General features: G+C 41.5%; 1 protein-coding gene across 2 annotated transcripts; it reads right to left on the bottom strand.

The window, feature by feature from the left end:
• Positions 1-643: 643 nt before the first annotated feature.
• SPP2 (secreted phosphoprotein 2) lies at positions 644-26761 on the bottom strand. 2 transcript variants are annotated; one of them, XM_024243609.2, is made up of 8 exons: positions 26592-26761; positions 26368-26492; positions 18479-18601; positions 16969-17079; positions 10882-10936; positions 10195-10245; positions 7758-7853; positions 644-933 (listed from the first exon to the last, which is right to left on the bottom strand). In XM_024243609.2, exons 1-7 carry the CDS (start codon positions 26674-26676, stop codon positions 7768-7770), a joined length of 636 nt encoding a protein of 211 aa, XP_024099377.1. In that variant the 5' UTR covers positions 26677-26761; the 3' UTR covers positions 644-933; positions 7758-7767. The 2 variants fall into 2 exon arrangements, 1 of the variants encoding a protein (XP_024099377.1); XR_008522674.1 differs by lacking the exons at positions 644-933; positions 10195-10245; positions 10882-10936; ... (2 more) ...; positions 26368-26492; positions 26592-26761 and adding an exon at positions 7985-8038 and having other exon boundaries at positions 7791-7853.

The following is a 26761-nucleotide window of genomic DNA, read 5'->3' as shown; positions in this document are numbered from 1 at the left end:
CATCTCCCATTTCAGTATCATACAGAGCAGTTTCACTGTCCTGGAAGTCCCCTGAGCTCCATGGATGATTTTTCAAAATTAAAATCAGAAATAGGGCGGGTGCGGTGGCTCACGCCTGTAATCCCAGCACTTCGGGAGGCCAAGGTGGGTGGATCACGAGGTCAGGAGATCGAGACCATCCTGGCTAACACGGTGAAACCCCGTCTCTACTAAAAATACAAAAAAAATAGCCAGGCGTGGTGGCACACGCCTGTAGTCCCAGCTACTCGGGAGGCTGAGGCAGGAGAATGGCATGAACCTGGGAGGTGGAGCTTGCAGTGAGCCAAGATCGCACCATTGCACTCCAGCCTGGGCGACAGAGCGAGACTCCGTCTCAAGAAAACAAACAAACAAACAAAAATTAGACATAAAGAGAAAAGCATAGCTCTTCTGACACTGAGCTGCTTGCTTTTCTAATAACAAGAAATTTACAACAGTTTTAAACTGACCTGAAATACGCCAGTCACTTTGAGAGTCCTCAACTCCTAAAATCCTTAGCTAATACCAATCTTATTAGTTTCTCATCGAAAAATTTCTTAGTTAATGTTACTTTAAAAACAACAACAACAACAACAACAACAACCAGGCAATGAAAGAAAAAGTCTTACTTGAAAAATAGGGCATTTATTACATATTGAAACTGATCAGAAGAAAAATCACAGAATTCACAAAATCCTTCTTTGCTGGAACTTCTCTTCCTTCCATTGCATTTTGCTGTTAAGAGAAAAGGAGCGTGAGGGTCAGACCACCGTGGCATGGGTTCACATTCCAGCTTTGGAGGCCAGGGACCCAGGACTCCTGGGCATTATTCAAAACCAGATCCGATGATACCAGATGCTAGAGCAGCTATGCAAAGCAGCAGCTCCTTGAACAAACCAAAAGGGCGAGAGACACCTGCAGAAGGAAGAACAGGTAACTGGGTCTGGGGAGCAGATACACAGCCCCAGAAAGGAAGCTCAAATCTCTCATAAAGGGAAGAATCAAAGAGACCCCAAGCAGAGGCTTCAGTCAGGTGTTGGGCCCCATGTGGGTCTATGAAGGTGTTTGTGGTATGAGGTCAGGAAGGAAGGAACCAAGCAAAAGCAAAAGAGTAGGCTGGCCACAGCTGCCACCATGTGCGGGTGTGGGGCTGGAGATCAAGATACGCCATCCAGCCATTCATCCATTTATCAATTCATCTGTTCAATAAACACGTATGCACTGAGCATTTGATGGGGGTTACAAAGATCAATGAGGCATAGTTTTGACCTCAAAAACCTCCCACAACCTAGTGAAGGGGATGGAAGTAGTTAAGAGTACAGCTTGGTAAATGCCAATTCCAGAGACGCCCATGTGCAGGAAACCAGAGGAAAAGGGTTCCTGGAGAGGACATGTAAGCTGAACTCGGAGGATAATATGGGGCAGGGATACAGTATCCCAGCAGAGGGGGCCTGAGAGTGGAGGTGAGACCCAAACTGGGACCCCAGGAGAACAGTCAGCTGTGTGAGGTTCTCCCATGCGACCCGGGAGACAGAAGCAGCACCCAACTGGGGACAGACAGGGAGCACACTGCCGGGTGTGTGGGTGAGGACTGCTGAGGCGCACACTCTGAGGGAGCTCATCCCCATCCTCCAGCAGAGCAAGGCCCCAGACTCATTATAAGACGACTCTGATGATAGTGCACAGGTGCCTTTGAAGGGAACAAGACACAGCCACCAGGAAAATGCTGAACATAGCAGGCTAGAGATGCAGCTGGAACTGGAGCCAATAGCGCGAAGAGGACAGAGCTGTGAAACATTTCGGAGGAGGGATTAGCAGACCTCGGTGACCAACTGGGTGAGGTGGGGAGGAGGTCTGAGATGCATCTGCTTCAGGCCTGGGGGACCTTTGAAGATGAGTTGGAGACAGGGGAAGAGTGAGTCTCCAAGGGAAGAATCGCATTTTGAATGTGGTGTGGAATACCCAGACGGAGGTGTCTGGCAGGCTGCCGTTGATTCGAGCTTGGAGTCCAGGCTGGAGGGACAGTGTGGAGGAGGGGGGAAGAATCCCCAGACAGCTGGGTGTCAAAGCCCTGGGGGTGCTTGGCATCACCCAGGAGAGGGAAGGCCATGAGCAGGAGAGCCGAGGCTGGAACCCTGGGGAACATCATGGTTTCAGGGGCAGCAGGAAGAAGGCAGTCTGTGAATAGTAAGAAGTCTTGGCCTGAGAGGGGACCAAATCTCAGAGGTCAGAGGGTTTCAAGAAAGAAGGAGTGGTCACCCACATCCAACGCGGCCGTGAGGTCCAGAAGGAGAAGGGGTGGACCTGGGGATAGGACAGCAGTGAAGTGGCTACAGAGCAGGGCAGTGTTGGGTGCAGGAGGAGAGACTGCGTGAGGCCCTGGGGAACTAATGCAGATGGTGTTTTTAAAAAGACAGGATGAGAAGAGATCAACGGAGAGTAATGAGAAGCTAGGGATGAACGAGGGGCCAGGAACCCACTCAGCAGTCAATCCTCATTAGTCACAGATGCTGTATTTGTGAATTCGCCTACTCACTGCTCACTAACAGCTATTTGAAACCCCAAAATCAGTACTCATGGTGCTTTCTCATTCATTCTCAGACAGGCATGGAGCAGCAAAAACTTGGAGTCATCCTACCCACACCTTGCCAGCTGAGGTCAAACAAGGCAACGCTCTGCCTCCATGTCTCAGCTCTCCTGCTGTCAACAAGTGTCCTTTTCACGGTCTACTTAGTGCCCCATTTTTTTGCATTTTTGTGCTTTTTGTTGATGATGTCACTGTTTAAAATAGCCCCCAAGTATAATGGTGTCAAGTGTTTCTAAGTGCAAAAAGGCTGTGATGTGCCTTACAGAGAAAATATGTGTGTTAGAGAAGCTTCATTCAGGCATGAGTTATAGTGCTGTTGGCCATAAGTTCATCGTTAATGAGTCAACAGTATCTATTAAATACGGCATCTAAACAGAAACACACATAAAACAAGGTTATATACTAATCAGTTGAGGAAAACATTGGGAACAGAGGCTCAGAGAACTCTAACCCTGCATTGCCTATATGAGCGATAGTTTAGTATTCACTAATTCAATGTTTGAAGCAACTGTGTAGACCATAGCTGCCTCAGATCATAAGAACCAACTCTACTTGGTGCAGCAATTAATAGAGTGTGCTGTGAATGTGAATCAGAGTAAGTGTAAATGAATACAACTGCACATAGCCATGTCTCTGCCACTGGAGTCTCGGCTGGATCTTTTCTGTCTTCTGTGGGGCATCTGGCTCTCTTCAGTAGGGGGGGCTGTCATGGGAGACCATGACAAGAAGTTGTCACGAATGAGTCTGATACCTGAAAGTGGAAATCACTCAGAAAGCTGGCAGTGGTGGTGCAGGTTTTAGGGACCGGTCCTTCCACATAGTTGATGATAAGCAGATATGTTGCTAACACTTCCTATCAATTAAAGTCTTCGCCATCTAGTTGGTGACTACGTTTCTAGTTTCACCCAACGCATGACAAATGCTTCTTAAACAAATAAGCCTTGAAGTTTTGCCCTCTCATACTATTTTTTTAAATACAGAGATATGAGAAAAACAGGGAGGACAAGGGAAGAGGCTTTGGAAACAGACAGACATCAAGAGTTCAATTCCAATCCCAACACTATCTCTGAGGGCAGGGGCCTCTAAATGCCTCTGCTTCCTCCTCAATGAAACAGAGAGAACAACAAGAATAAAACTTCATTTGATTGTTCCAAGGTTTATGCAAGAGAATGTATGAGATGGGTCCAAACACAGGCCCAGGCATACTTGAGAGCTGTGATATTCATGGGCACAGAGGCCAGGCATAGAGGGGCATTTAATGAACATTTGTAGAATAAATGGATAAAATCATGAGAATGATTCTTTTTACTGTACCCGTATTGACAAAAGGCCTCAATAAGAACTGCCCCCTTTGCTGCTCTTGGGCATAGTTTAGGAACTTCACATTAATAATCAAGATTGTGACATAAAGAAAAATGTATCACTCATGCAGCTATGGTTTGGGTGCTGAGGGTCTTCTGGCCACTACATAATTGAAAAGTCAGAATTATTCCAGCTACAAAGATAAGAAAGTCTAAGATTCTCAAAGAGATCTTTTCAACATGAGAGTTGGGACCTGATTTTCTACATTTCCTACCTTAGAGCAATAAATAAGAAAAAAATTCAGAGTATTTTATTTAAATATTACATTTCATTATCTACTCATATATTAAATAATTTTCTGGCAACATGAAAGAATCCTAGAACAGTGTTTAGGGCTCTGGGGATTTCATAACAAATAGCCCAAGTCTCTACCTTCAAAGAGCTCCCCAGTGGAAAAATGACACTCACAATTTCAAAAGAGTAATTTTGTTTCTGGTCATGCACTCATTCATTCTTTCCTCCCAATCTGATTGATTGTATTCTATACAGTGTTATTAGCCCTATGAAATGGACAAAAGATATTTTTAATAATTTCGTATAGACATATCATTAATAATATTTTTACATGTTGTAAAACTGCAATAATTAACAAGGAGAATGCATCCTCAAGAAGTTTATGGTCGGCCAGGCATGGTGGCTCATGCCTGTAATCCCAGCAATTTGGGAGGCCAAGTCATGTGGATCACTTGAGGTCAGGATTTGAGACCATCCTGGCCAACATGGTGAAACCCCATCTCTACTAAAAATACAAAAATTATCTGGGTGTGGTGGTGCGAACCTGCAATCCCAGCTACTCGGGAGAGGCTGAGGCAGGAGAATCGCTTGAACCTGGGAGGCGGAGTTTTCAGCGAGCAGAGATTGTGCCACTGCACTCTAGCCTGGGCAACAGAGCAACACTCTGTCTCAAAATAAAAAGGAAGCTTATGGTCTAGTATGGTCAAGAAAAAGCAAAAAGTAATAATAAACCCTTGAAGGAATTGCACCCTGAGAGGTTAAGGAACTGGATCACCATTACAGATGGGAGAGCAGGCTCAGAACCAAGCCCGTGGATTCCAGATCCCATCGGATTGACCTCCTCACTAGACCCACTGTGCCGGCCTTATCAGTCTCATTCTGTGATTTCAGGGAACCCGGCACAGTGTAGAAACCTGCCCTGCTACAGGTCATGGGAGGGCAGAGACATAACTGGGACTTCAGTCAAATCCAATGTTCAGGTCAGGGCTGCAGCTGTCTTTAAAAATAAATGTTTTGAGTGATCAATTTCTTCATAAAAATCAGATGATGAATTTATATTGCAATACACATATGTATACACATCCAACATTATCATATTACTAATAAACAAAATACAGCCAATCCATTGAGAACTCTATCCTCCCTGCCCCCAACCCATGATGTTCTGAAAGAAAAAAAAGAGATCATTTGCATTTATAAAAAAGGAACATGAGGCATCTGTTGCTTCATAATGAGTAGATTCTTGATCTCAGTATGGAGCTGGTTTTTATATTTAGAGTTGTGCCATACATTAAAAAGAAAACCTACCATTTGTGTCTTTCATCCAAGAAGGCCTCACTGGTGAATTTCCCTTCTATTTTAGTAAAATGTCAGTTGACTTCTTTCAAATTTCAGTGGTTAAAAATTAATTATACCATGCTTAACTGATGTTTTTGGCAAAAGAATTTCAAGAACCCAAAGTGAAGGATTTCATTCACTTAAAAAATATTTACTGAGTGCTATTTATTGAGTGTGCTGGGCTACGTGCAGGGCACTGGGGGATAGTGGCAGTTGAAGTTCCTTGAGACCTCCTCTTGGGGAGTCTGGTAGTCAGATGGGTGACAGGAAACAACCAATGGCAGTGCCCTGTGATGAGGAACCTACAGAGGCCCAAAAAGGGACATCATCTCTGATTCAGTGGTGGTGGTTTGTGGTGTCAACGTAGACCTCCAAAGGGAAGCGACAACTGAGCTGGGACCTGAACGGTGAGGCAGAACTAGTCAGGTGGATGGTCCCAGTAGAGGCAGCAGCCGGAGGAGCTGCAAGTACCTCAGTGCCTCAGGAGCTGAGCGGCCAGGTGAGGCTGGAGATGTGGGCAGACCTAGGTCATGAAAGCCATTGTGAGCTACACTGGGAGTTTGGACTTTATCCTGAAAGCATGCAGTGTTATGCAGACTGTAAAGCCTGTGAACACTCCAACTTCATTATTAACTTATGTGTGCACATGTGTGCATGTAAAATACCTATGCATGGAATCGACAACTATAATTCCATCTTGAGGTTCCTCTTACGTGTGCCCTTCGTGATAGCTACATTTGCTCCAATCCCATCCCTAGTAACTGGGAATTTATACACATGTGAAACTCTATGAAGCTCAGTGCCAGTATGATAAACCAGGACTCCGTCTCTAGCTTTCTACAGAACTGGGGCAGATAGGCTGTTCCTCCTCTTGGCCCAGTGTCCGGCTGTTGCCCACCTCTGTTCAGTCCCACAAGTGAAGCAAGCATTAGTTTATATGGGGCAAGGATCAGAGTCTCCTCCATGTTTCACGATAAACCTGAAGACAGCAAGCAAGGTAGACAGTGTGGGATCAGAGCCTGAGGCAAGAATACAATCAATAGTTCACTGGTGATGGTAGTGAAGTGATGGACCAACGCCAGAGAAATGTGGGTGGGGGGGGAATGAATAAGACTGGCCCCCAATGTACGTTCCAAGAAGATGAAGGGTGAAGGGGAGTCAGTGATGCCCTCAAGATTTTCAGCTTGAGCAAATTAGGTGGATGGTAATGCCATCAATTAAGAAAGGGAGCTTGGCAGGAAGCTAGTTGAGTTTCAGGGACACCCAGGATACACAATGGCAACACCATCCAATAGGCAGTTGATATAAAGGCCTGGATCCGGATGTACAGTGTGGTAAGAGACATGTGTTTGGAAATAATTATGCATCATTGATAGTTAAAGTCAAGCAAGAAGAAGAGGTAAAAGAGTAATCTACAGAATAGGGAAATAATTAAACTAAGGAGATCATACAAATGCTCACCAGTATTTAAAGTATCCGTAGGCCAGGCACGGTGGCTCACACCTGTAACCCTAGCACTTTGGGAGGCTGAGGCAGGCGAATCACCTGAGGTCAGGAGTTGAGACCAGCCTGGCTAACATGGTAAAACCCTATCTCTACTAAAAATACAAATATTAGCTGAGCGTGGTGGCAGGAGCCTGTAATCCCAGCTACTAGAGAGGCTGAGGTGGGAGAATCGCTTGAACCCAGGAGGCAGAGGTTGCAGTGAGCCAAGATCACGCCATTGCATTGCAGCATGGGCAACAAGAGTGAAACTCCCTCTCGAAAAATAAATTAATAAATAGTAAATAAAGTACACATCAAGAAACGGAAGCTAGATGAGATTTCATAGATGTGAGGTGAGGAGGTTGAGGAAGCAACCAGAGACCACAGTTGTATCAAAAAGTTTAGCAAGGAAGGAAGGATGGAGGGAAGGCAGTTGCTTAGATGGATGAGATGGGCCAAAAGAAGGGGCTGTGCCCTTGCTGTTTGTTTGCTCCTCACATGGACAGACTTGACCATATCAGTGGCAACAGATACAAATGTCATGGGAAAAAGATTGAGGGTGCATGAGATTGAAGAGGCAATTGAGGAGAAGTCTTGGGAAGGAGGTCAGAGAAGCTGAAAAGCAAGGATTTGAATAGCACATTGCAGATATTTGGAGGTTGGCAGTTTTAAGGCATTCACTCCACGTAGCTTCTATTTCTAAATACACTTGTGTGCACCTGCATTTTCTTACCTCAAGGCTGTTACTCAAAGTCAGTATTTATTCTTGCTCTGTGCCGGTGGTTTGGGTACCTTCTGTTTCCAGGAGGCAATACCCTTCTCATGATCTCTAAAGATAGAAAAGGGAAGCATAGTCTCTGTCAGTCACATCAAGATCTGAGACAGTGTGGACAATGTTACTACAAATTAATGAGAAGGATTGTGACAAGCATAACCTGAACCCATCTGCCATGAAAATACCTGAGGGCGCAATAACTTCATCTTCTTTATTCCACTCTCTCTCCTTCTCCCCTGTGTTGTGTTTCAGCTGGGTCTAGTGCTCATTTCTCCCCACTCTGTATTACTACATGTGATGTCTCAGCCACCATGAATGCCCTGGAGGGCAGGAACTGCCATATTTATCTTTCAGTCCTCCAAGGGATCTACCCAGTGTTTGTCACACACATTTGTTGAATTAAATTAAATCATCATGTTCAAAGCAGTCTCCAAGACAGCTGCACTTCTGTGTCAATGATGCTCCCCCAGGCCCAATGTGTTTTTAGATTTTGGCTTAGAAATTTCTTCTGAGATATATAAAAGAATTGGTCACATTAATTTATATCCATATAATATTTTTAGTCCCAAAAGGCATTTGTCCAATACAATAATCAGTTTCCAAGATGGTTCCTGGTATTCACACTCCTGGGCAGTCCCTTCCCACATTGGGGCAGGATTGGCCTGTGTGTTTAATAATAGATTATGCAGAAGTGATGATACATCACTTCCAAGATTAGTTCATAAAAGACTGTGTCTTCTGCCTTCAGTGCTCTTGTTTGCTCATTCTCTCTCTCTCTCTCTCTCTCTCTCTCTCTCTCTCTCTTTCTCTCAAATAATCATCTCTGGGGGGATCCAGCTGTCATGATGTGAGGACATTCAGAAGTCCTATGGAAAGGTCATATGGTGAGAAACTGAAGCCCTTGGTCCACCAGCCTGTGAAGAACTGAGGCTTCCCAACAACATGTGAGTGGGCTTGGAAGTGGCTCCTTCAACCCCAGTCAAGCTTCAGATGAGATCACAGCCCAGTCAATGTCTTATCTGAAACCTTTTGATAGACTCTGAGCCAGAACCACCCAGCTAAGTTTCTCCTGGGTCTTTGACCCTCACAAACTGTGAGATAATAAATGTGTGTTGTTTTAAGCTGCCAAATTTTGGGGTAATTTGATACATAGCAATAGATAACCAACACACCCAAGTTGATTATTAGTCTGATTAATCAGATATGTTTCCAAATGTCTTTTGAATACTCTCAACATCAAATCCAAGGGCAAATGTTTGCCACCAGTACAGAGATTTAAAAAAAAAAAAAAAGCCAGGATTCTGAAGACAATTCTAAAAGAAAAGCTCATAAAAACGTTTCAGCAGTAGTCATGCTGTCATAATAACTGTATGTTCTCCCAAAGTGACAACTTGGATGAGATATAAAATGGCATTTTAAAAAAATCAAGCATCAGGTTATAAGCTCTAGCACTTCAAATAAACTGGAGTTTGCCTAATGAAGGTCAGACTTTGAGCTTATTGAAATGTTAATATCTCTGTTATTTATTTTAATGGGGAATGCTGAACATCAGGTGGATTTCGCAGCTCTTCTGGGAGGCAGCATGAAACAGGCACAGGTTTTAGATTCTGACAAATCTGATTAAAGTCCTACATTGGCAATGTAGCCAGAAGCAAATTACAGGAACTCACTAAGCCTCAGTTAGCTCACCTACAAAATTGGAAAGAACATAGTGCTACCTCACAGAATGTTTGTGACACTGAAGAAGAAAATCGTGTTAGGCAATTAGTACAGGGTAGACAGTTTGCATATGCCAATTAATGCCATGAGTTCTTACTGCTTTATTCGTCTATATAAGCAGGTAACACACCTGGTTGACAGGGCTATCATGAGGACCAAATAAGAAAACTGATCTGTACAGGAGAGGGACAAAATAACTTTGTTTCATCCATTTGGTGAGAAGTTTGGTTGAGTATAGCAAAAAGAAGATCATTAGACACATTGTATGCCTGTATCAAAATATCTCATGTACATCATAAATGTATATACCTCCTATGTACCCATAAAATTAAATTTTTTAGTTTTAAAATAGAAGATTATTAGAGTTCATGCTACTTTTTAAATGCTTCAGAGAGTGTCAGGAAAAAAAAAAAAAAGTGAATGCTTATTTCCTGAGCCAGATTTGATATTTTGATTCTTGGTAACTTTTAAGTCAGTTAGTGCCTCAAGGCTACCTTTTTAATGATTTGCAAAGCAAGTTTATACATTACTATTCTTTTCATTTTTTACTTAAAATATTTTGTGTTTCAGAGATTTAACTCCTATCAAACAGGAAACAGCTATGAAATAGTATTTCTCAGGAGTCCAGATTGATCAGAAAAGGGTCTGGTGGCACAGCAGGAAAGAAACCACTTACCAAGTGACCGATCATAAAATTGTTCACTTATGGACTCATCTGGAATGAGACCTGTAACACAGTAATAATCATAAGACAAGACTCCTCTCACTACTCCAGAATGTTCTATGACTTTATTATTAATGCAACAAATATGCTTCTTAAGCAACGAAGCAGTAAGAGATCACCATTGAGTTTTATTGCCGTCAGCACTACTAGGAAAAATGCCTCCTAAATCATAGAACACTAACCCAACCCACTTTGTATTAAAAGCCACACAAGAAAAGAAAGAAGAAGAGCCCTTCTTCTCTGAACCAAGACATTCAAAGAGATGATCAGATCTAGTTGTATGGCTGAAAGACGATAGAATTCAGCCTGTTTACTCCTGATCCTTCCAGCTACACATTCTTAAGGGGAAAACCAACACTGGCTCCCTTTACTTGGCAGAGATGTTGGGGCCATCAAATGGAATTATCTATGGAAAAGCTCTGTTGTGAATACAAAGGAATATCTAAGTGAATAGTTGTATCATTATTACCTAGTGATAAAAAATAAGCAAAAGCAAAACAAAATGTTAATTTTCTATGGCTGTAATTGTTGCAAGATTACATACATATGTATTTCTAGTTTTAAATGACTCACTAACAAAGAGTTGCAATATGGAGTTATTTTAAGAAAAAAAGATAAAAAGAACAGATCTTAACTTACCAAATAGATAATTGTGTCTCCATTTATGAGATCCCAACATGTCCCCAAAAATCATCTAAAGAAATTCAGGCATCAGGATGTGTCAGCACATGAAAGAAAGAAAAAGGAAAGACACTGAAAAATGTAAATGTCATCTGAAAGACTCTGATATATGTTATATAATCCATTTTTAATGAAATAGGCAATACATTATATTAAATAACTTTATATATATCAAACATATAAGTCTAAAAAAGCACATGGGGAGGAGCAACCAATGTGAAGTTTAAATTACCCACAGATCTTTCCCCTAGACTGAGAATGTACTCCCAAACATTGCCAACTTCCAGAAAAGCAAAAACCTGTTACACAGACTTGCACATAGACTAAGTTTAGGTCAAATTTTAGAGTTTTCTCTGTACAAAGTCACCGTAATATGTTCAGTAGGAAAAGGGGTCTGCAAGAAGTTTTCATGAAACCACTAAAAGTCCATGCAATCATCGCAAAGTAAAGTGGTTGCTTGGCTCACAGTCTTTCTACCAAGAGCCTTGGTAGGCTGTCCTCCCCATTCTGAACAGTCAGGTAATCTCTTGGCCTCCATCACAGTAATTGGACCGGGAAGGGACACATACCAAGACAATTTAAGAGAGAAAGAACATTCTTTTCAACAGATAGTACTGATACTACCATATACGCACATGCAAAAGAATGAAGTCGAACCCCTTCCTCACATCATATGCAAAAATCAAGTCAACATGGATCATAGACCTAATGTAAGACTACAGAAACAACAAAACAAAAAATAGATAAACTGGACTTCATCAAAATTTAATTTTGCTTTTCAAAGGGCACCATCAAGAAAGTAAAAGACAACCCACAGAGGGGGTGAAAATATTTCAAAACAACTAAATAAAAAGACAAATAGTGCAATTAAATCATAGGCAAGGATTTGAATAGACATTTCTTCAAAGAAGATGTGTAATGGCCAATCATTAGTCATTAGAAAAATGTAAATTAAAACCACAATGAGAGCGAGGCACAGTGGCTCATACCTGTAATCCCGGCACTTTGGGAGGCGAGGCAGGCAGACCAGCTGAGGCCAGGAGTTGGAGACCAGGCAGGCCAACATGGCAAAACCCAGTCTCTACTAAAAATACTAAAATTAGCCATGCATGGTGGCACACACGTGTAGTCCCAGCTTCTTGGGAGGCTGAGGCACTACAATTGCTTGAACCCAGGAGACAGAGGTTATAGTGAGCTGAGATTGTCTCACTCCAGACTGAGTGACAGAGTGAGACTCTGTCAACAACAACAACAAAAACAAACTACAACGAGATACCATGTCACACTCACTAGAATGGCTAAAATCAAAAAGACAGGCACCAACAAGTATTGACAAAAATGTATAGAAACTGAAATCCTCATACATTACTGGTGGAAATGTAAAATGGTACAGCTGCTATGGAAATAATGTGGCAGTTCCTCAAAAAGTTAAACATAAAGTCACTATACGGTCATTAAACATAGAGTTACTATGTGATCCAGGAATTCTGTTTCCAAGAGAATTAAACACATGCGTACACAAAAACTTGCACATGAATGCCTCTAGCGTCATTATCTACGATAGCCAAACAGGGAGAAATAAACCAAATGTCCATCAATGAATGAATGGATCAGTGAAATGTGGCTCTGTAAAATGGAACAATACAAAGGAATGAAGCATTGATGCATGCTACAACATAGATAAACCTCCAGAACATTGTGCTAAGTGAAACAAGTCAGTCACAAAAGAACACAGGCTGTACGATTCCATTTGTATGAAAAGATCAGAATGGACAAATCCATAGACACACAAAGTAGATTAGTGGTTGCCAGGTGTTGGGAGGAATGAGGAATAGAGAACGACTGTTATTGGGGTCTCTCTTTCATGTGGTGAAAGTGTTCTGGATTTAAATGGTGGTGGCAGTTGTGAATATACTAAAAACCACTGAACTGTACACATTAAAAAGGTGAATTCTATGGTATGTAAATTACATCTCCACCAAAATGTATTTTTAAAGGGGGGTATCAAAACATCACATTGTACACAAGTAAATATATAAAATTTAAAATAAATTAATAATAAAGTTATATGTATACAAGAACAAAAAGAGGGGACGCCTAAGCCAGGCCAATAGAGGGAATGCCAAGAGGTTTCTCTAACTGGCAACAGAGAGAAATGCCTCCTTTCCTTCCTAAGTACAGAGGACATAAGTCTGGAGTAGCTTGAGGCTTTACTTCCTGCTGCAAGGGGAAAGCTTCTCTGCAGCAAAGGTGGGCGTGGAGTGCAGGAGGCACAGCGACAGATAGAGAGAGAGAGGAAGGAGGAGAAGATGGAGGAGGCTCAGAGAAGGAAGGAGAGGGAGAGGGAGGAGGAAAGGGAGGAAGAGAGAGAGAGAAAAGGGAATGAGGGGGAGAAGGAAGAGGGAGGGGCAGAGGGGAGGGGAGGCTGGGAGAGAAGGGGAAGGAGAAGAATGTGGCACATACAGGACTGAAGGACTCTAAGTCGAGTTGTCCCTGAAGCCAACTTCTCTCCTTCCTTTCTGGGAATGTGATCCAAGGAATTACCTCTTTTTGGCTTAGACTACTTCTAGTTGAATATCTATCTTTTGAAATGACAGGCAGTAAATAAATTAAATGCCCGTCACCCCTCCCTTGAGCTCAGAATTCCTGTCATCATTCTTCCTCAGTTTCTCTCTCTTATTTTGGGTCTCGTGTCGGAAACCCTGGCTGACTTCATCCTATCTGCTCCAAATCAGAAGGATTTGTCTAAAGTCAAGCTCACTTATTAGAAACTGAAGAAAGAAAAAGAGAGCTCCAACCTACAACTGTACTACATTGTACCATTTCAGCATCGTACTCCTGATGGCGCCTGCACCAGTACAAAGTTGAATGAGCGCTTATGCACCATAAGGAAAGCTTTTCTCCTCTTCACATTTCTATTTTGGGATTGAAAAAGAAATAATAAAAACTACTGATAATTCACCTATCTATTTAGTTAACGATAGGAGAATATTTGCAAATTTAGAAATTTATTTTCTCAATTTTTTATTGTTACTATATTTTTAAAAATTATGTTATGGAAAGTCCAAATATTTTATATTCAGGGCTTTCATTATGTCCTTACCAGACTTACTCTAAGTCCTTATTAGTCATAATTTGGATTTTGGGACTTATTTGCCATGGCTTCCATTTTTCTTTACCTTATATTCCTTACTCTGGAAATTCTTCTACATTCTCTATATGTTTTTCAAGTGATCTTTATTTTTATTACTCTGGGAGTTTTTTCAGTTTTATTTCTTCTATTTCTTCCTTCCAACAATAATTTATTTGTTCTATGACTAAATGTATCCTAATCTAATGTCTTTCATATTTATAATATCACCATTTTTTTCACTGAAAGTGATTACCAGCTGTTCTCTCATTTCTTCTCTGTTTCATGCAAGAAATTCATTTCAGAGTTTCCAGGAATTACTTAAGTTTCTATCTGCTTTCTTCTTTTCTTTCAAATTGTAGAATTTTTTAATTTGAGAATTTTTAAAAATAAATTTGCTCAAAAATGTTTATGATCACCTAACCTTTAAGAACAAGCAACCAGGGAGTTTATTTTAAGATCTAGTTTTTTACAAGGGCTAACTTAATATCTGAGTCTTCTTAGAAAACTTGGAATTGGAAGACAAGAGAGTGGTCTTCACCAAGCAATTAGAAAGCTGCAACAGATTTGTAGGCTTTGCAAACAATCAGAACCCACTTTCCGAATCAGGGGTGGAAGAAGCGTTAACTTAGCTGGCCATTTACTAAATTCATTTTGTGTTAAAGGTCATAAAATGAACCAGAATCCATTTCTCTCAACATTCACTACTAAGCCCTAGACCCAGTTAGCATTCTCTCTCACCTCTTATTTATTTCATATTTACTCCATATTTATTCTTACCTAGTTCCAATCTATTCATCATCTGATTCTGTTACCCTCCTCTGCTCCCAACACACACACACTTAAAACTCTTTCATAGCCCCTGTGTCTTTAGGATAGAGCCAGACATCCTCGACAAGACCCTCAAAGTCCGTCTTGACTGCTAATGTTCCTCCAGCTCCACCTTGTGCCTCTCTCCCCATGTTTTTCTCATTCCTGTTGTAATGGAGTTCTGTTCATTTCAACCCACCAGCTTTCCTGGCAATTCAGGGTACCCCACCTGATTTCCCCTATGCTTGAAATACCCTTCCCCCTCCACACTCTGCCCTGTTTGTTCTGACTTCTACCCACCTTCCAGTTCTTGGCTGGAAGGTCAGTTCCTGGGGGAAGCTGTCTGCTCCCCAGGTGACATGCATTCCTCTCACTATGTGGCCCCCAGTGCCTGTCTGATAGTCAGGGTAATTCTTGCTTAGTGGGCATCTTTCCCCAAGACATGTCTATAAACTCCACAAAGGCTAGCACTCTGCTTGTCTTCCTCCCCACTGTCTTTTTTCTCATATGAACCACAAATCAAGACTAACAAAAGGCTTGTGAAGTGATAAGCTTGGTCCTTGTCATTTCTGGTTAGCTGGGCCACAGTGTATGAGTGTGTTACAGCAGAATGTATTTGACTTCCTAAATATTTCAATAGGGTCTAAGAAAGGAGGCCCGTGGTACTCGCCCCAGCACTGAGAAAAGATTCTTCAGCTATGGCTCCAGGACAAGTTCAGAGATCACCTGGGAGTTGACCTTCAAAAGTTGCCAGTGTGAACGGGATCAATCAATAAGGCCGTGCTCAACTGAACTTTTTGTGGAGAAAGTCCTAATAAACTGTGTGAAGTTCTCTTTGTACCAATAAGGCCATCCTCTGCAATAGGAGTGTCTCAGTCATTAGTTTCATTACTTTCTAATTCTAAAACGTACCTCCAGACAAAATAGTTAAGGCAGGATTATATTAATTATATGGGAAAATTAACTTTTATGTGTAATTCTTGAAGTAGAAATTTTATAATATTTTAATGTAATTTTCACTACAGATTTAAATCTTGAAAAACTGAACAAAAATATAAAAAGGAAAGAAAGATTGTTTGACAGAATCATCCATATAATGTTGGAAATATTTTTAAAATATCTGTCAATAATATTATCCTATTACACATGAACAAACAATATGTCATGTTTTATCCCTAGTTTAAAGTGAAGAGATGGCCTCTTCTTATCATATTCTTGTCCATTTCTTCCCCAGTTTTCTTGCATTTATACAACAAGTATTTAGTGAGCTGTGTCAAACATTGTGCTGCATCAAACATTGCCCTAGACTGACAAAAACAAACATTCCCTGCCCTCATGAGACATACAGTCTAGTAAGGAAAGCAGCCAATAATTGGACACATATAATATAATTTCAAGGAAAAAAATGTATATATTATTAATATTACGGTATTATTGCAAATCAAACTTTCAATGCAATTGAGGAAAAATAAGGGTCCTGCCATCCGTTGAGTATCCCAGTGCCAGGCCAGATCCTTCATGTCCATCAGCTTACCAGATTTTCTCAACAACCTATAAGGTGGTCTTTATGACTGCTAGCATTTAACAGATGAAGAAGCCGTGGATCATGAGGGTTAAATGAAAGTCAAGTATCCTGACCTGGACTACAGAGCTGAGAAATAGTTTTGAACACTGGTCCAACAAAAACGTCCTTCTTGATTGCACTAAACCACAGTGCCAGTGACCCACATACTTAGATCTGAAACTTTAAAGGTTTGCTAATTTTACTTGAAGGCCATTTCCCAATCCCAGGGAAATCAAGTGTGTGTGCGTGTGTGTGTGCGTGTGTGTATGTGTGTGTGTGCATGTGTGTGTGTGTGCATGTGTGTGTGTGAGAGAGAGAGAGAAAGAGAGAGGACGTACAAGAGTGAAAGAATAAGCTGGGAGAAGTAGGGGATGTGGACAATGAGGCTGTAGGTGTCCAAGAGAGAATCCCACTGTGTCAGCAGAGTTCTGCGTCCCCAAGCCCAGGTGATGATCCAGCTACCCAGCAAACCACTGTTTTTCACAAACCCACACAGACCCTAAGAGGTGTGGTCTGGGAGGAGACAAGGCCCCAGTCATACCTCTTCACTGCTGTAAGACTCAGACGTGGAGGAGGACCAGCTGCAGCGAGCATGCACGCCCTGCACCTGCTGGGCAGATACCTTCACGGTGCTTCTGCAAACAGCTGTGGGCTGGAAAAGACAAAGTGGTGAGTTCTCTCTTCAGCTGCTTGTGAAAAAGGATAGCCTCCATTGAGTAAATCAGGAAATAAATGTCAGGTTTGATGAAATGACAAAGAAAAACTTCACAGAGGCATTTTATTTTTTCAAAATGAAAATTCCTCAAGACCAAAGCAGAAACAAATGGAATATTTAAACACCTCTTTGCTGTTTGACCCATTACAAGTCTCTAGGAAAAGCAAACATTTCCCCCATGAGTGCTAACTGGGGCTGCCCTGAGTCAATTTTCATTTGGACAAAAAGATATGATGAAGAACCCCATAGGACTTCACTCTCTTCTTCTTTGCCCTCAGATTTCATTAGAAATAGAAGCTTGTGACACTTTGGTATGAGTCCTTTGTAAAACAGAGTCACAGTGAGTAGTTTCATGAAACAAATAACAAATCAAACAATCCTCTTTTAAGTAACAAAACCCACAAGCTTGAACCTCAGAATGCAAACACTTTGGAAAGCAAATTTTGGACTGCTGGCGTTGCCCTTTTCAGATGGGATTATTGCCCATGAGTGTTGACTAAGTGTCTGTGGAGACTAAAGCTATTCCACCTTGGATGCCAATCTGCCATGATGACTTCTGATTAACCCGTTTCTGGGAATCTCTCTAAGATTTCCACTTTCATGAGCATACCATAAATCCTGGCCTTGGGTCAAATTCCCTACAGTATGTAAGCCCTGGATCTGGAAGGTAATGGCACAGGGATCCACTGTCTCACCTCCACCCAAGACTTGCGTTCTGTTCGTAAGTCCCTATGAAGTGTTTTTTGTTTGTTTGTTTTTCTGAGAAACTGGATTTGGGAGCCTCTTTCTTCAGCCTCTCAGCTCCCTTGGCCTTTGGGGTTAGGTTTGCATGGACCTGCTCACCATGGAACAGTGCTGTACATGCTCTGGTCATGAGAGACACGAAAACGAACATGCCATGTTCCTGATCTCACTGAGCCTGAACTAGTAGGGAAGACAGATGTCATTCAACAGTCAATGGCAAAAGAATGTGACATGTGCCAGGAAAAGTCAGTGATTCATAATCCTTTGTAAAAGAATTTTAAGTGTGTCTGGGATTTGTCTCTGGTGTTGTATTCACTTTACCTGATACAAATTCATCCTCATGTTAAAAAGCAGGAAACTGAGGCACCAGGGATAAAGTAATTTGTCAGGATCACTCAGGATCTCAGACTTCACAGCTTAATGCTCAGCCTTGGAGTAACATTTCCCCCACCAGGGGACACCGTGTCCACATGTTAGCAGTGTGGCCAGATGCTAGCCAGGCAGCGACCAAGTTCTTTGTGTGACTCCAGGTCATGGAAGAAGTGAGGCTCTTCCTTTTGTTCGTTTCTGGGATGGGTCTCCTCCCACTTACCACATAGTAGTCCCTCTGGAAGGCACATGTAGCGGGATCTTCTCCAGAATCCTTCCTGCATGTAGTCTCCCGGATGCTGAACTCTAAATTCATGACCAAGTTGTTCTCATCTAGGACCTCAACCTTCACAAAAATAAAGTTTCAGAGTGTGATCAATGCATTTCTGAAGTTTATGATGCTATAAACCATTCTTTCTGCCCCATGGAAAAAATATTACAGAATTGTCCACCATGAAAGCAATAAATTATCTTAGCAATCACCTAGTTCCATGCCTTTCTTCTGCAGACCAGAGAGGAAAAGTGACTTAACAAAGTCGTATAATAGTTTAGTGACAAAAATGGAACCAGAATGTAGGTGTTCTAACTCCAAGGCCAGTACTGCTTCTAACACTTTACAGTGACAATTGATCCTCACTATTTGTGGATTCCATATTGGCAAACTCACCTACTCACAAAAATTTATTTGTAACCCCAAAATCAATACTAGTAGCACTTACTTTGGCAATCATCTAGGGACAAATGCAGAACGACAAAAATCTTGAGTTACCCAACGTGCATGTTACCAACAGAAGCCGAACAAGGAGACATTCTTCCTTCTTGTTTCAACTCTCATATTGAAAACAGATGTGCTTTTTATGGTCTATTTAGTGGCTTTTTTTGCATTTTTGTGCTTTTTGTTAGTAGCTTTAGTATTTAAGATGGCCCCCAAGCCTGGTGTGGAAGAACCCACTAGTGTTCCAAAGTACAAGTCTGTGATGCAGCTGACATGGAAAATATGTGAGTAAGGTAAGCTTTGTTCAGGCAGGAGTCACAGTGCTGTAGGTCGTGAGTTCAGTGTTAATGAATCAACAATATATATTAATTTAAGCATCTTTAAGCAGGAACTCACAAAAACAAGGTTAGTATTGATGGGTTGATGAAAATGTTGTGACCCGAGGCTCACAGGAACCAAACCTTCTATTTTCCCTAGGAGCAATGATTCTGTGTTTGCTAATTCAGTGTTCATGGTGATTTTATACAACATAACTACTACAGGTAAGAAGAATCAACTGTACATATTTCTAAGTGTCATTTTCCTAAAAGACTGCTCCATAATTTTTTAATAATTCTAGAAATAAATAATTAAGCAACAAGTGCTCTCTGCAGTACAGACTATTCTCCAGCCCTAGCTTCCTGCTTGAGCAGGAATGTGAATGAGTTTAAATGTGATATGTGAATGATATGTGAATGATATGTGATATGTGAATGAGTTTAAATGATTTTATTCTCCTTTCCACAAAGGAAAATAATCTAAACTCCATGACAAATCTGGGGAGTTCTGATGTCACAAATTCCTGTGACTTCTTGAGTACTCACTGTGTGTTCAGCACCAGAGGCAGAGCAGGGAAGATGCCATGTGGCTTAAATTCCAGAGGAGGTTTCACACAGTGGACACATCAAAGAAAACTATACAAGATCATCCCAGATAGTTATGGGGCTATCAAGAAAAACAACAACATGGCAATGGGGGTGAGGGAAGGAAGCAGCTGTTTTAGAGAAAATGCCAGAAAAATCCTCCCAAGGAAGGCAAATTTAAACTGAGCCTTTGAAGGATGGGAAGAAGCTCATTCTGTGAATAGAAAGCAGAGCCAATGCCCTGGGGCAGGGACAACTCCGACTCTTGTGGCTGGAGCAACCTGACCAAGGCAGGAACCATATACTGTGACTTTGGAGAGATGGAGCGTGTCAGGTATGGTCTTGGAGCCCATTGGAAGGTGTTTAGATTTCATTCTCACTGCAGTGAGATGCTATCACAGGGTTTTAAGAGCGGCACCTGAATCACTGTGGCTGCTGCAAGGTAAACAGATTGGGGCAGGAACAAGCGGGCAGCAGGAAGCCAGTGGGGAGCCTGCCACGGTCCAGTACCTGACAACACCCCCAGGATCCAAGTCACTTCTTGCCTTTTAGTTTCTGAACCCACCTTGCGGCAAATTGAAGTCAGCAACACATTGAACGTACTGCCCAGGGAGGAGAGAGATGGAGGCAGCGCTCTTTCTGTGAGAGCGAGAACTACTTACAAGTGGGGAATAATAGGCACATGCAGAACATTTTGTTTTGTAAAAAAAGTGGCAAAACTCCAAGCTTAGGATGGGGATCTTTATGTCTCCTAACATAGGACACATAATGAGTGCTGATAAAAGTAGAATTTTCTGAAAACAAGTAGAAATAAAAACTCAACCTCACCATTAATTACTACATCATATATTTATAATTTTAATATATTGAACGTTAAATCCATGTCTCATTCAAAAATTAAAAAATAAAAACCTCTCCCATCAACTGAAGTCCATTGTTTGGGGCCCTCCACTGCAGGGTGTGCTTCAGCAATTCACCTAAAAGCAATTTGATGGAAGCAACTGGCAACACAAAAGCTTAGCTGAAAAGATGAAAATGTGGGGTTTTTAGGGGTACAGATCATTGTATTGAGCTATGAGATAACTTTGCAACCTCTTTTGCATCTTGAAGGGGTCTTTCAAGAATAGGGAGAAACATCTAACATTTTTGCTGTTTCATTTGAACTCACTTTCTGCCAGTAAATTTCTATTCTGTGTAATTCAAGAAATGTGGGACAGCCTAAAAGCTGAACAATAAGAAGTCAACTTATTGTGGTTTTGATTTGCATTTCTCTGATGGCCAGTGATGATGAGCACTTTTTCATGTGTCTTTTGGCTTCATAAATGTCTTCTTTTGAGAAGTGTCTGTTCATATCCTTCGCCCACTTGTTGATGGGGTTGTTTGTTTTTTTTCTTGTAAATTTGTTTGAGTTCATTGTAGATTCTGGATATTAGCCCTTTGTCAGATGAGTAGATTGCAAAAATTTTCTCCCATTCTGTAGGTTGCCTGTTCACTCTGATGGTAGTTTCTTTTGCCGTGCAGAAGCTCTTTAGATCCCATTTGTCAATTGGGGAGGGAGGAGGGATAGCATTAGGAGATATACCTAATGTTAAATAATGAGTTAATGGGTGCAGCACACCAACATAGCACATTTATATATATGTAACAAACCTGCACGTTGTGCACATGTACCCTAAAACTTAAAGTATAATAAAAAAACTTACCAAGATACTCATAAAATAAAATAATTCATTTCCAAAAAAAAAATAAGAAGTCAACTGGAGAAAATTAAAAACCCAGCATTATTGCTGAAATAAATTATGAGAATTTACAAGCAGTATTACAGTATGGTCCTATTTTTCTTTAAAAATACATTGTATACCTTCATAAGAATAAAAAAACTCCAAAAGGATATCCTCTCATGGGTTTATAGCGAGTGTTTCTCAGAGAAATGGATAATGAATGTTATTTTTCATTTTCCCTTTCTTGTATTTTTTGACTTTTTGTAATGATTACATTTTCGTTTTTATTTTTAAAAGAAATACAAATATATAAAAATTAAAGACCCATAGCAATTCCATTTGACAATTGTAATGGTTAATTTTATATTGTCAACTTGACTGAACCATGGTGCCCAGATATTTGGTCAGCATTATTCTGAATGTTTCTGTAAAGCTATTCTTTGAATGGGATTAATATTTAAATCAGTGGACTTTGAGTAAAGCAGATGACCCTCCATTATGTGGGTGGGCCTCATTGAATCAGTTGAAGACCTTAATAGAATAAAGACAGAAATCTTCCCATCAGAAAGGAATTCTGCCAGCAGACTGCCTTTGGATTTAAACTATAAATTATCCCTGAATCTCCAGCCTGCTGGCCTACCTCATCAGATTTTCTTTTTTCCTTTTGGACTGGCCAGCCTTTGAAATTGCATTAGGCAATTCCTTATAATAAATCTCTCTCTCTCTCTCAATGTCTCTCTCTCTCTCTCTCATATATTCATATGCATCCATTTATATATGTATGCATGTCATATTGGTTCTGTTTCTCTGGAGAACCCTCACTAATAGGGCATCACTGGTTACTTAGGTTTTTCAAATGAATCCCTTATTAATGGACAAAAAGTAAAGATCAGAAATGGCTAGCTGAAAATAATTTAGAAAGCCAAAAACCAAAAAATGCAAAGGGGTTGAAAGGTAAAATGGACACACAAAAAAGGCATGGAGAACTCAAGGATCCCAAACCTCCATGGCTTTGCCTCCAAATGTACCTCAAATCTATCTGCTCCCCGCATCCTCCCTGCCCTGACTTGAGACCCCACACCAGCATCTCACCATGCTCAGTTTCTCCCCTCACACCCCACTCCACATAGCAGCTAGAGAGACTGCAATGGACCCCAATCCATATATTGAAACTGTAATCCCTGATGTGATATTTGGAGGTTGGGCCTTTGGGAGGTTATTAGGTCTTCAAGGTAGAGCCCTTATAAGTGGGATTAGCATCCTTACAAGAAGATGCTGGAGAGTTAGCTAGCTCTCTTTCTGCCATGTGAGGATACAACAGGAAATCAGCAGTCTGCAGCCCAGAAGAGGGCCCTCACCAGAACCGGACCATGCTGGCACCCTCATCCCGGTTCTCAGCCTCCTGAATTCTGAGAAATAAAATGGTGTTGTTTATGCACCACCTAGACCATGGTTTGTTATGTGTTCATCGTACTTTGTTACGGTGGCCCAAGCCAAACAGAGATGTTTTGCAAATACAAATGTCCCTAGGGGCTACCCATTGCCCTTAAAACAGACCTCAAACTCCTCAAAATCATGACCTAGGCATGTCCCACTCATGCCCACTTCTCTGACCTCTGTCCACTCCCACCTTTCTCTCCCAGGCCCACTTGGCTCTAGCCAGCCTCCCTCTCGAGGTCTTTTGTCCTTCAGGGCCCTCCCACTGACTCTGCCAGCTCACCCCAATATTCCTCAAAAGGTCTTTCCACGGTGGGAACTTCTTGTCACTGGAGTGAGTCTTAGCTCAAAAATGCAGCATCGGAGGACACTGTTGCCCCATCTGACTGCTGCCCCAGGCAAGGCCTATCATGTCAACCTGCTTACCCTCCTCTATGGTACTCTCCACTATTGGAAATGAATTTGGTTTATTTAACTGTGCCCTCTTCCTCTTCCCCTTTCTTCCCCTTCCCCTCCCTCCCCATCTCCTTTCCCTCTCTTTCCCTGGTAGAAACTGCTCCCTATGAAACCACAGCCCGACTTGTCCTCTTTGCTTCCTCCTCCCCAGCACAGTGCCAGTGCCCACCTTTCCTTTCTCTGCTTGTGTCCACTGAGGGAACAGTCCAAGTGAGCCTAATGTCAAGGTTGGAGCAAGAAAACCATCAGTGCTAAAGTCATGTGGTTTTTTCCTTTCTCATCCTTTTTCAAATTTGGAGCCCAGGAGGTGAGTAACTTGAAATCAATTACAAGAATATTTGATCTAGGTCTGTTGGTAATACCCAGTGGTTCTTCACCCAGACCATACATTAGAATGAGCAGGAGAACATTTAAGAATATGAGTCCCGCCCTCAGAGACTGGGATTTAAGGAGTCGACCATCCCTCCTGGACATCAGAAATATTTAAAGCTCCCGCACGTTGATGATGTACAGTCTGAGTAGAGAAACACTGCACTTGGTAAGCAAACCTGGGGGCAAAGCAGAAGGGCCCAACCCTTCTCCCTACAACCATTGAACTGTACCCCCAAATACTCATGACTAAACCACTTATTTGCTTTGAACATATTCTTAGAAGTGAAACTATGCAATTGAAAGTTTTAAATATTTACTAATTTAACGTTTAACATGCTAGTAAATATGTTTAACACATATTTCCAACTTGCTTTTCAAATACAATTTTACAAAATTACAAACTCTCGAGCAGTAGTTGTGATGTTTCTTTCACCCTGTTATTCTTTTACCTTGTTATTCTTCTTTTTCACATTGCTATTTTAATTCTGCACTTTTTTTCTATCAGAGAGGTTGAATACTTTTCCAAATCTTTCTTAGTCTTTTGTATTTCCTCTTTTGTGAATTGTTTGTAAACCCAGTGCTAGTGATCTATTCACTCAACTCTTTCCTGAGGGCTTTGCCTTTTAGTGTATCCCTCATGTCTACTAGGGTAGAGAGAATTGGTATATTTGGAGCCATCTATAGGGTGTTTATAGAAGACATGGTTAATACACACAACATAAATTAAAATATGAAACACTCCCAATAGGAAAAAATATCACCAGGAGAGATCAAAGGAAGAGAATCTCCCTTCCAGTGGGAGAAGAAATAGAGTTCTCAACAAGAGGGCACAGTGACTGTAGCTTGACCAATGAATTTGAATAATAAGAAAAGGCTAGGGAGAGGCAAGAATAGGCAGACCTCCAGGTAAAGGAGCAGTGTACTTGAGGTGGAGAGGCAACATTTTTCATGTGCTCATCAAGAGTCACACACATCACATATAATTGTATCTATTTTTAGGTGCATGTGTGTATGGGCTCAAATCTGGATGACAATACCAAGACGACGCATGAGCCAGAACATGCTCTAGTGGCTGTGCCTCACGATAGCTCATCTCCACAGGCCAGATTTCCATGATGTCAGTAATTGGTTCTCTTGGGATCTGTCTTCATGCTCTTATTCATCTAATAAACTGCTAAATTTCTTCTGTAGTGACCAATAGCTAAATCAAAAGTACATTTAAACTGTTCATCTGCAAGGTTGGCAACAAGACCCTGATTCCACACCACCACAAGTGGATTTCATTAAATGCCAATGGAAACTGGCATTTGAAATACAATACAAGCAAGGAAAGGGGGTTCTGTATTCTGATGCAGGAGCAGCTCAACCTTTGGTGTGGCAGCTGACCAGGGCCTTCACACCACAACATCCAGAGCAAGTGATCCCACTCTGGCCATGATTCTGGAATGGCACCTAAAAAAAGCATAGCCTGTAGTCTTCATGAACTATAATCAAACTAGAAAAGAAAACTGGGTCCTTTTGATTCATTTCCCTTGAAATTTGGGAAAGAGAAACTAGGAGCCAGGTTCTGAAGAAGATCAAGCTGAATATGTTGTATTTGGAGACTAGAACTAGGAAACCGTGAGCCATGTGCTCTACAGAGTAGCAGAGGGAACAAGCTAAGAGTCAGTCCAGGAGGGATGGGAGAAGGCAGCAGGCAGACAGAGAGAAAACAATGCCCATCTGGCCTCTGCTGCCTGGACCTTCAGCCGTGTCTTCATTCTCATTCCCATGCTGCCTGGCTATACAGAGCCTTCATTCCTAAGACGTGCAACTTTATAGAACCTCTCTACCTCCCACCTTAACCTAAATTTGCTTGAAAATACGTTCATTCCTACCTCCAAATGAGTCCCATGCAGATGATAATAAGGCAGTGAAATTACCTGGGGAACAGGAAGAAGGGAGATGACTTGCTGCTTATGTTTCTCATTTCCTTTGAAGGATATTTTTACATTTCTTTCCTTGCATATCACAGACTTAGTCATTGGAAGCCCAAGTGATTACTCTTTCTTTAGCTCCCAAAGCTAAGAGGAAACAGATTATTACGAAATTGACAAGGAAAGGTGGACTTCTTTGGCTCAAAAGCCAGATTATTTCCAGTAGGTATTAGGAACAGAACTGCTGAATTTGAAAGGAGGCTCATTTCCAGTAAATGAGAAGTTCTTAATAAAACACTTCAGAAAGAATCACGAGGACTTCAAGTACAAAAGCAGGACGCAGGGAACCAGAAGACAGGGTTAGAGAGGAGAATACAGCAGAAGAATCAGTCATCAAAAGTGGTTTGGACAGCCTCATGACAAAAATTGTAATTAAATCCTTTCTCTGTCAAAGAAAAGCGACAGTATGAAAGAGATGACTAGCTACTATCATTTTTAAACTGGAGAAAATTTCTTAAAAGTATATCCAATGCACTGACAAAAGGCAGACAGCATTGAAAGGAGGAGTAGAGAAGATTTCATTGTGCACTTACTCTTTTTAATGAGCTTCTGAATGCCCGAAACAGATACGGACTCAGTGACTGGGAATTCACTTTTACCACAGAGGCACTGAGGGCATCCCTTAAGGAGGATGGATCGTAGTCGTACACTGGGAAACCTGGACACGCAAGCACATGGGGCACAGTGAGACAAGACACAGGCGCCAGCGTGGCTCTGCATCATCCAGAGCAGGTGGCCAGGTTGGTGAATACCTTACCTGAGCAAGACCAGTAGTTCATTCCAAGAGCAAACATAATCAATATCTTCATCATCGTCGTCATCTTCTCCATTCTGGAAATCATGATTGTAATCAAGAGACAGACAGTGTCTCTCTATGTGTTTGGGGATGACAATTCTTCCTAAGAGGAGCTGTCTTTATCAAACACT

The sequence above is a fragment of the Pongo abelii genome, chromosome 11, assembly GCF_028885655.2.
Source record: "Pongo abelii isolate AG06213 chromosome 11, NHGRI_mPonAbe1-v2.0_pri, whole genome shotgun sequence".
NCBI classification, from domain to species: domain Eukaryota; kingdom Metazoa; phylum Chordata; class Mammalia; order Primates; family Hominidae; genus Pongo; species Pongo abelii.
The sequence above is the reverse complement of the archived record's forward strand: the minus strand, read 5'-3'. Positions and strand labels throughout refer to the sequence as shown.

Bases quoted from the DNA above. Each gene is read 5' to 3' on its own strand.
- SPP2 (XM_024243609.2), bottom strand. From the start codon at position 26,676: ATGATTTCCAGAATGGAGAAGATGACGACGATGATGAAGATATTGATT. The intron at 17,080-18,478 runs GTAAGTGGGAGG...TGTCTTTTCCAG, and splicing joins TCCAGAGGGACTACTATGTG to CCCACAGCTGTTTGCAGAAG. The intron at 7,854-10,194 runs GTAAGTGGTTTC...TTCTATCTTTAG, and splicing joins ATTTTATGATCGGTCACTTG to AGATCATGAGAAGGGTATTG.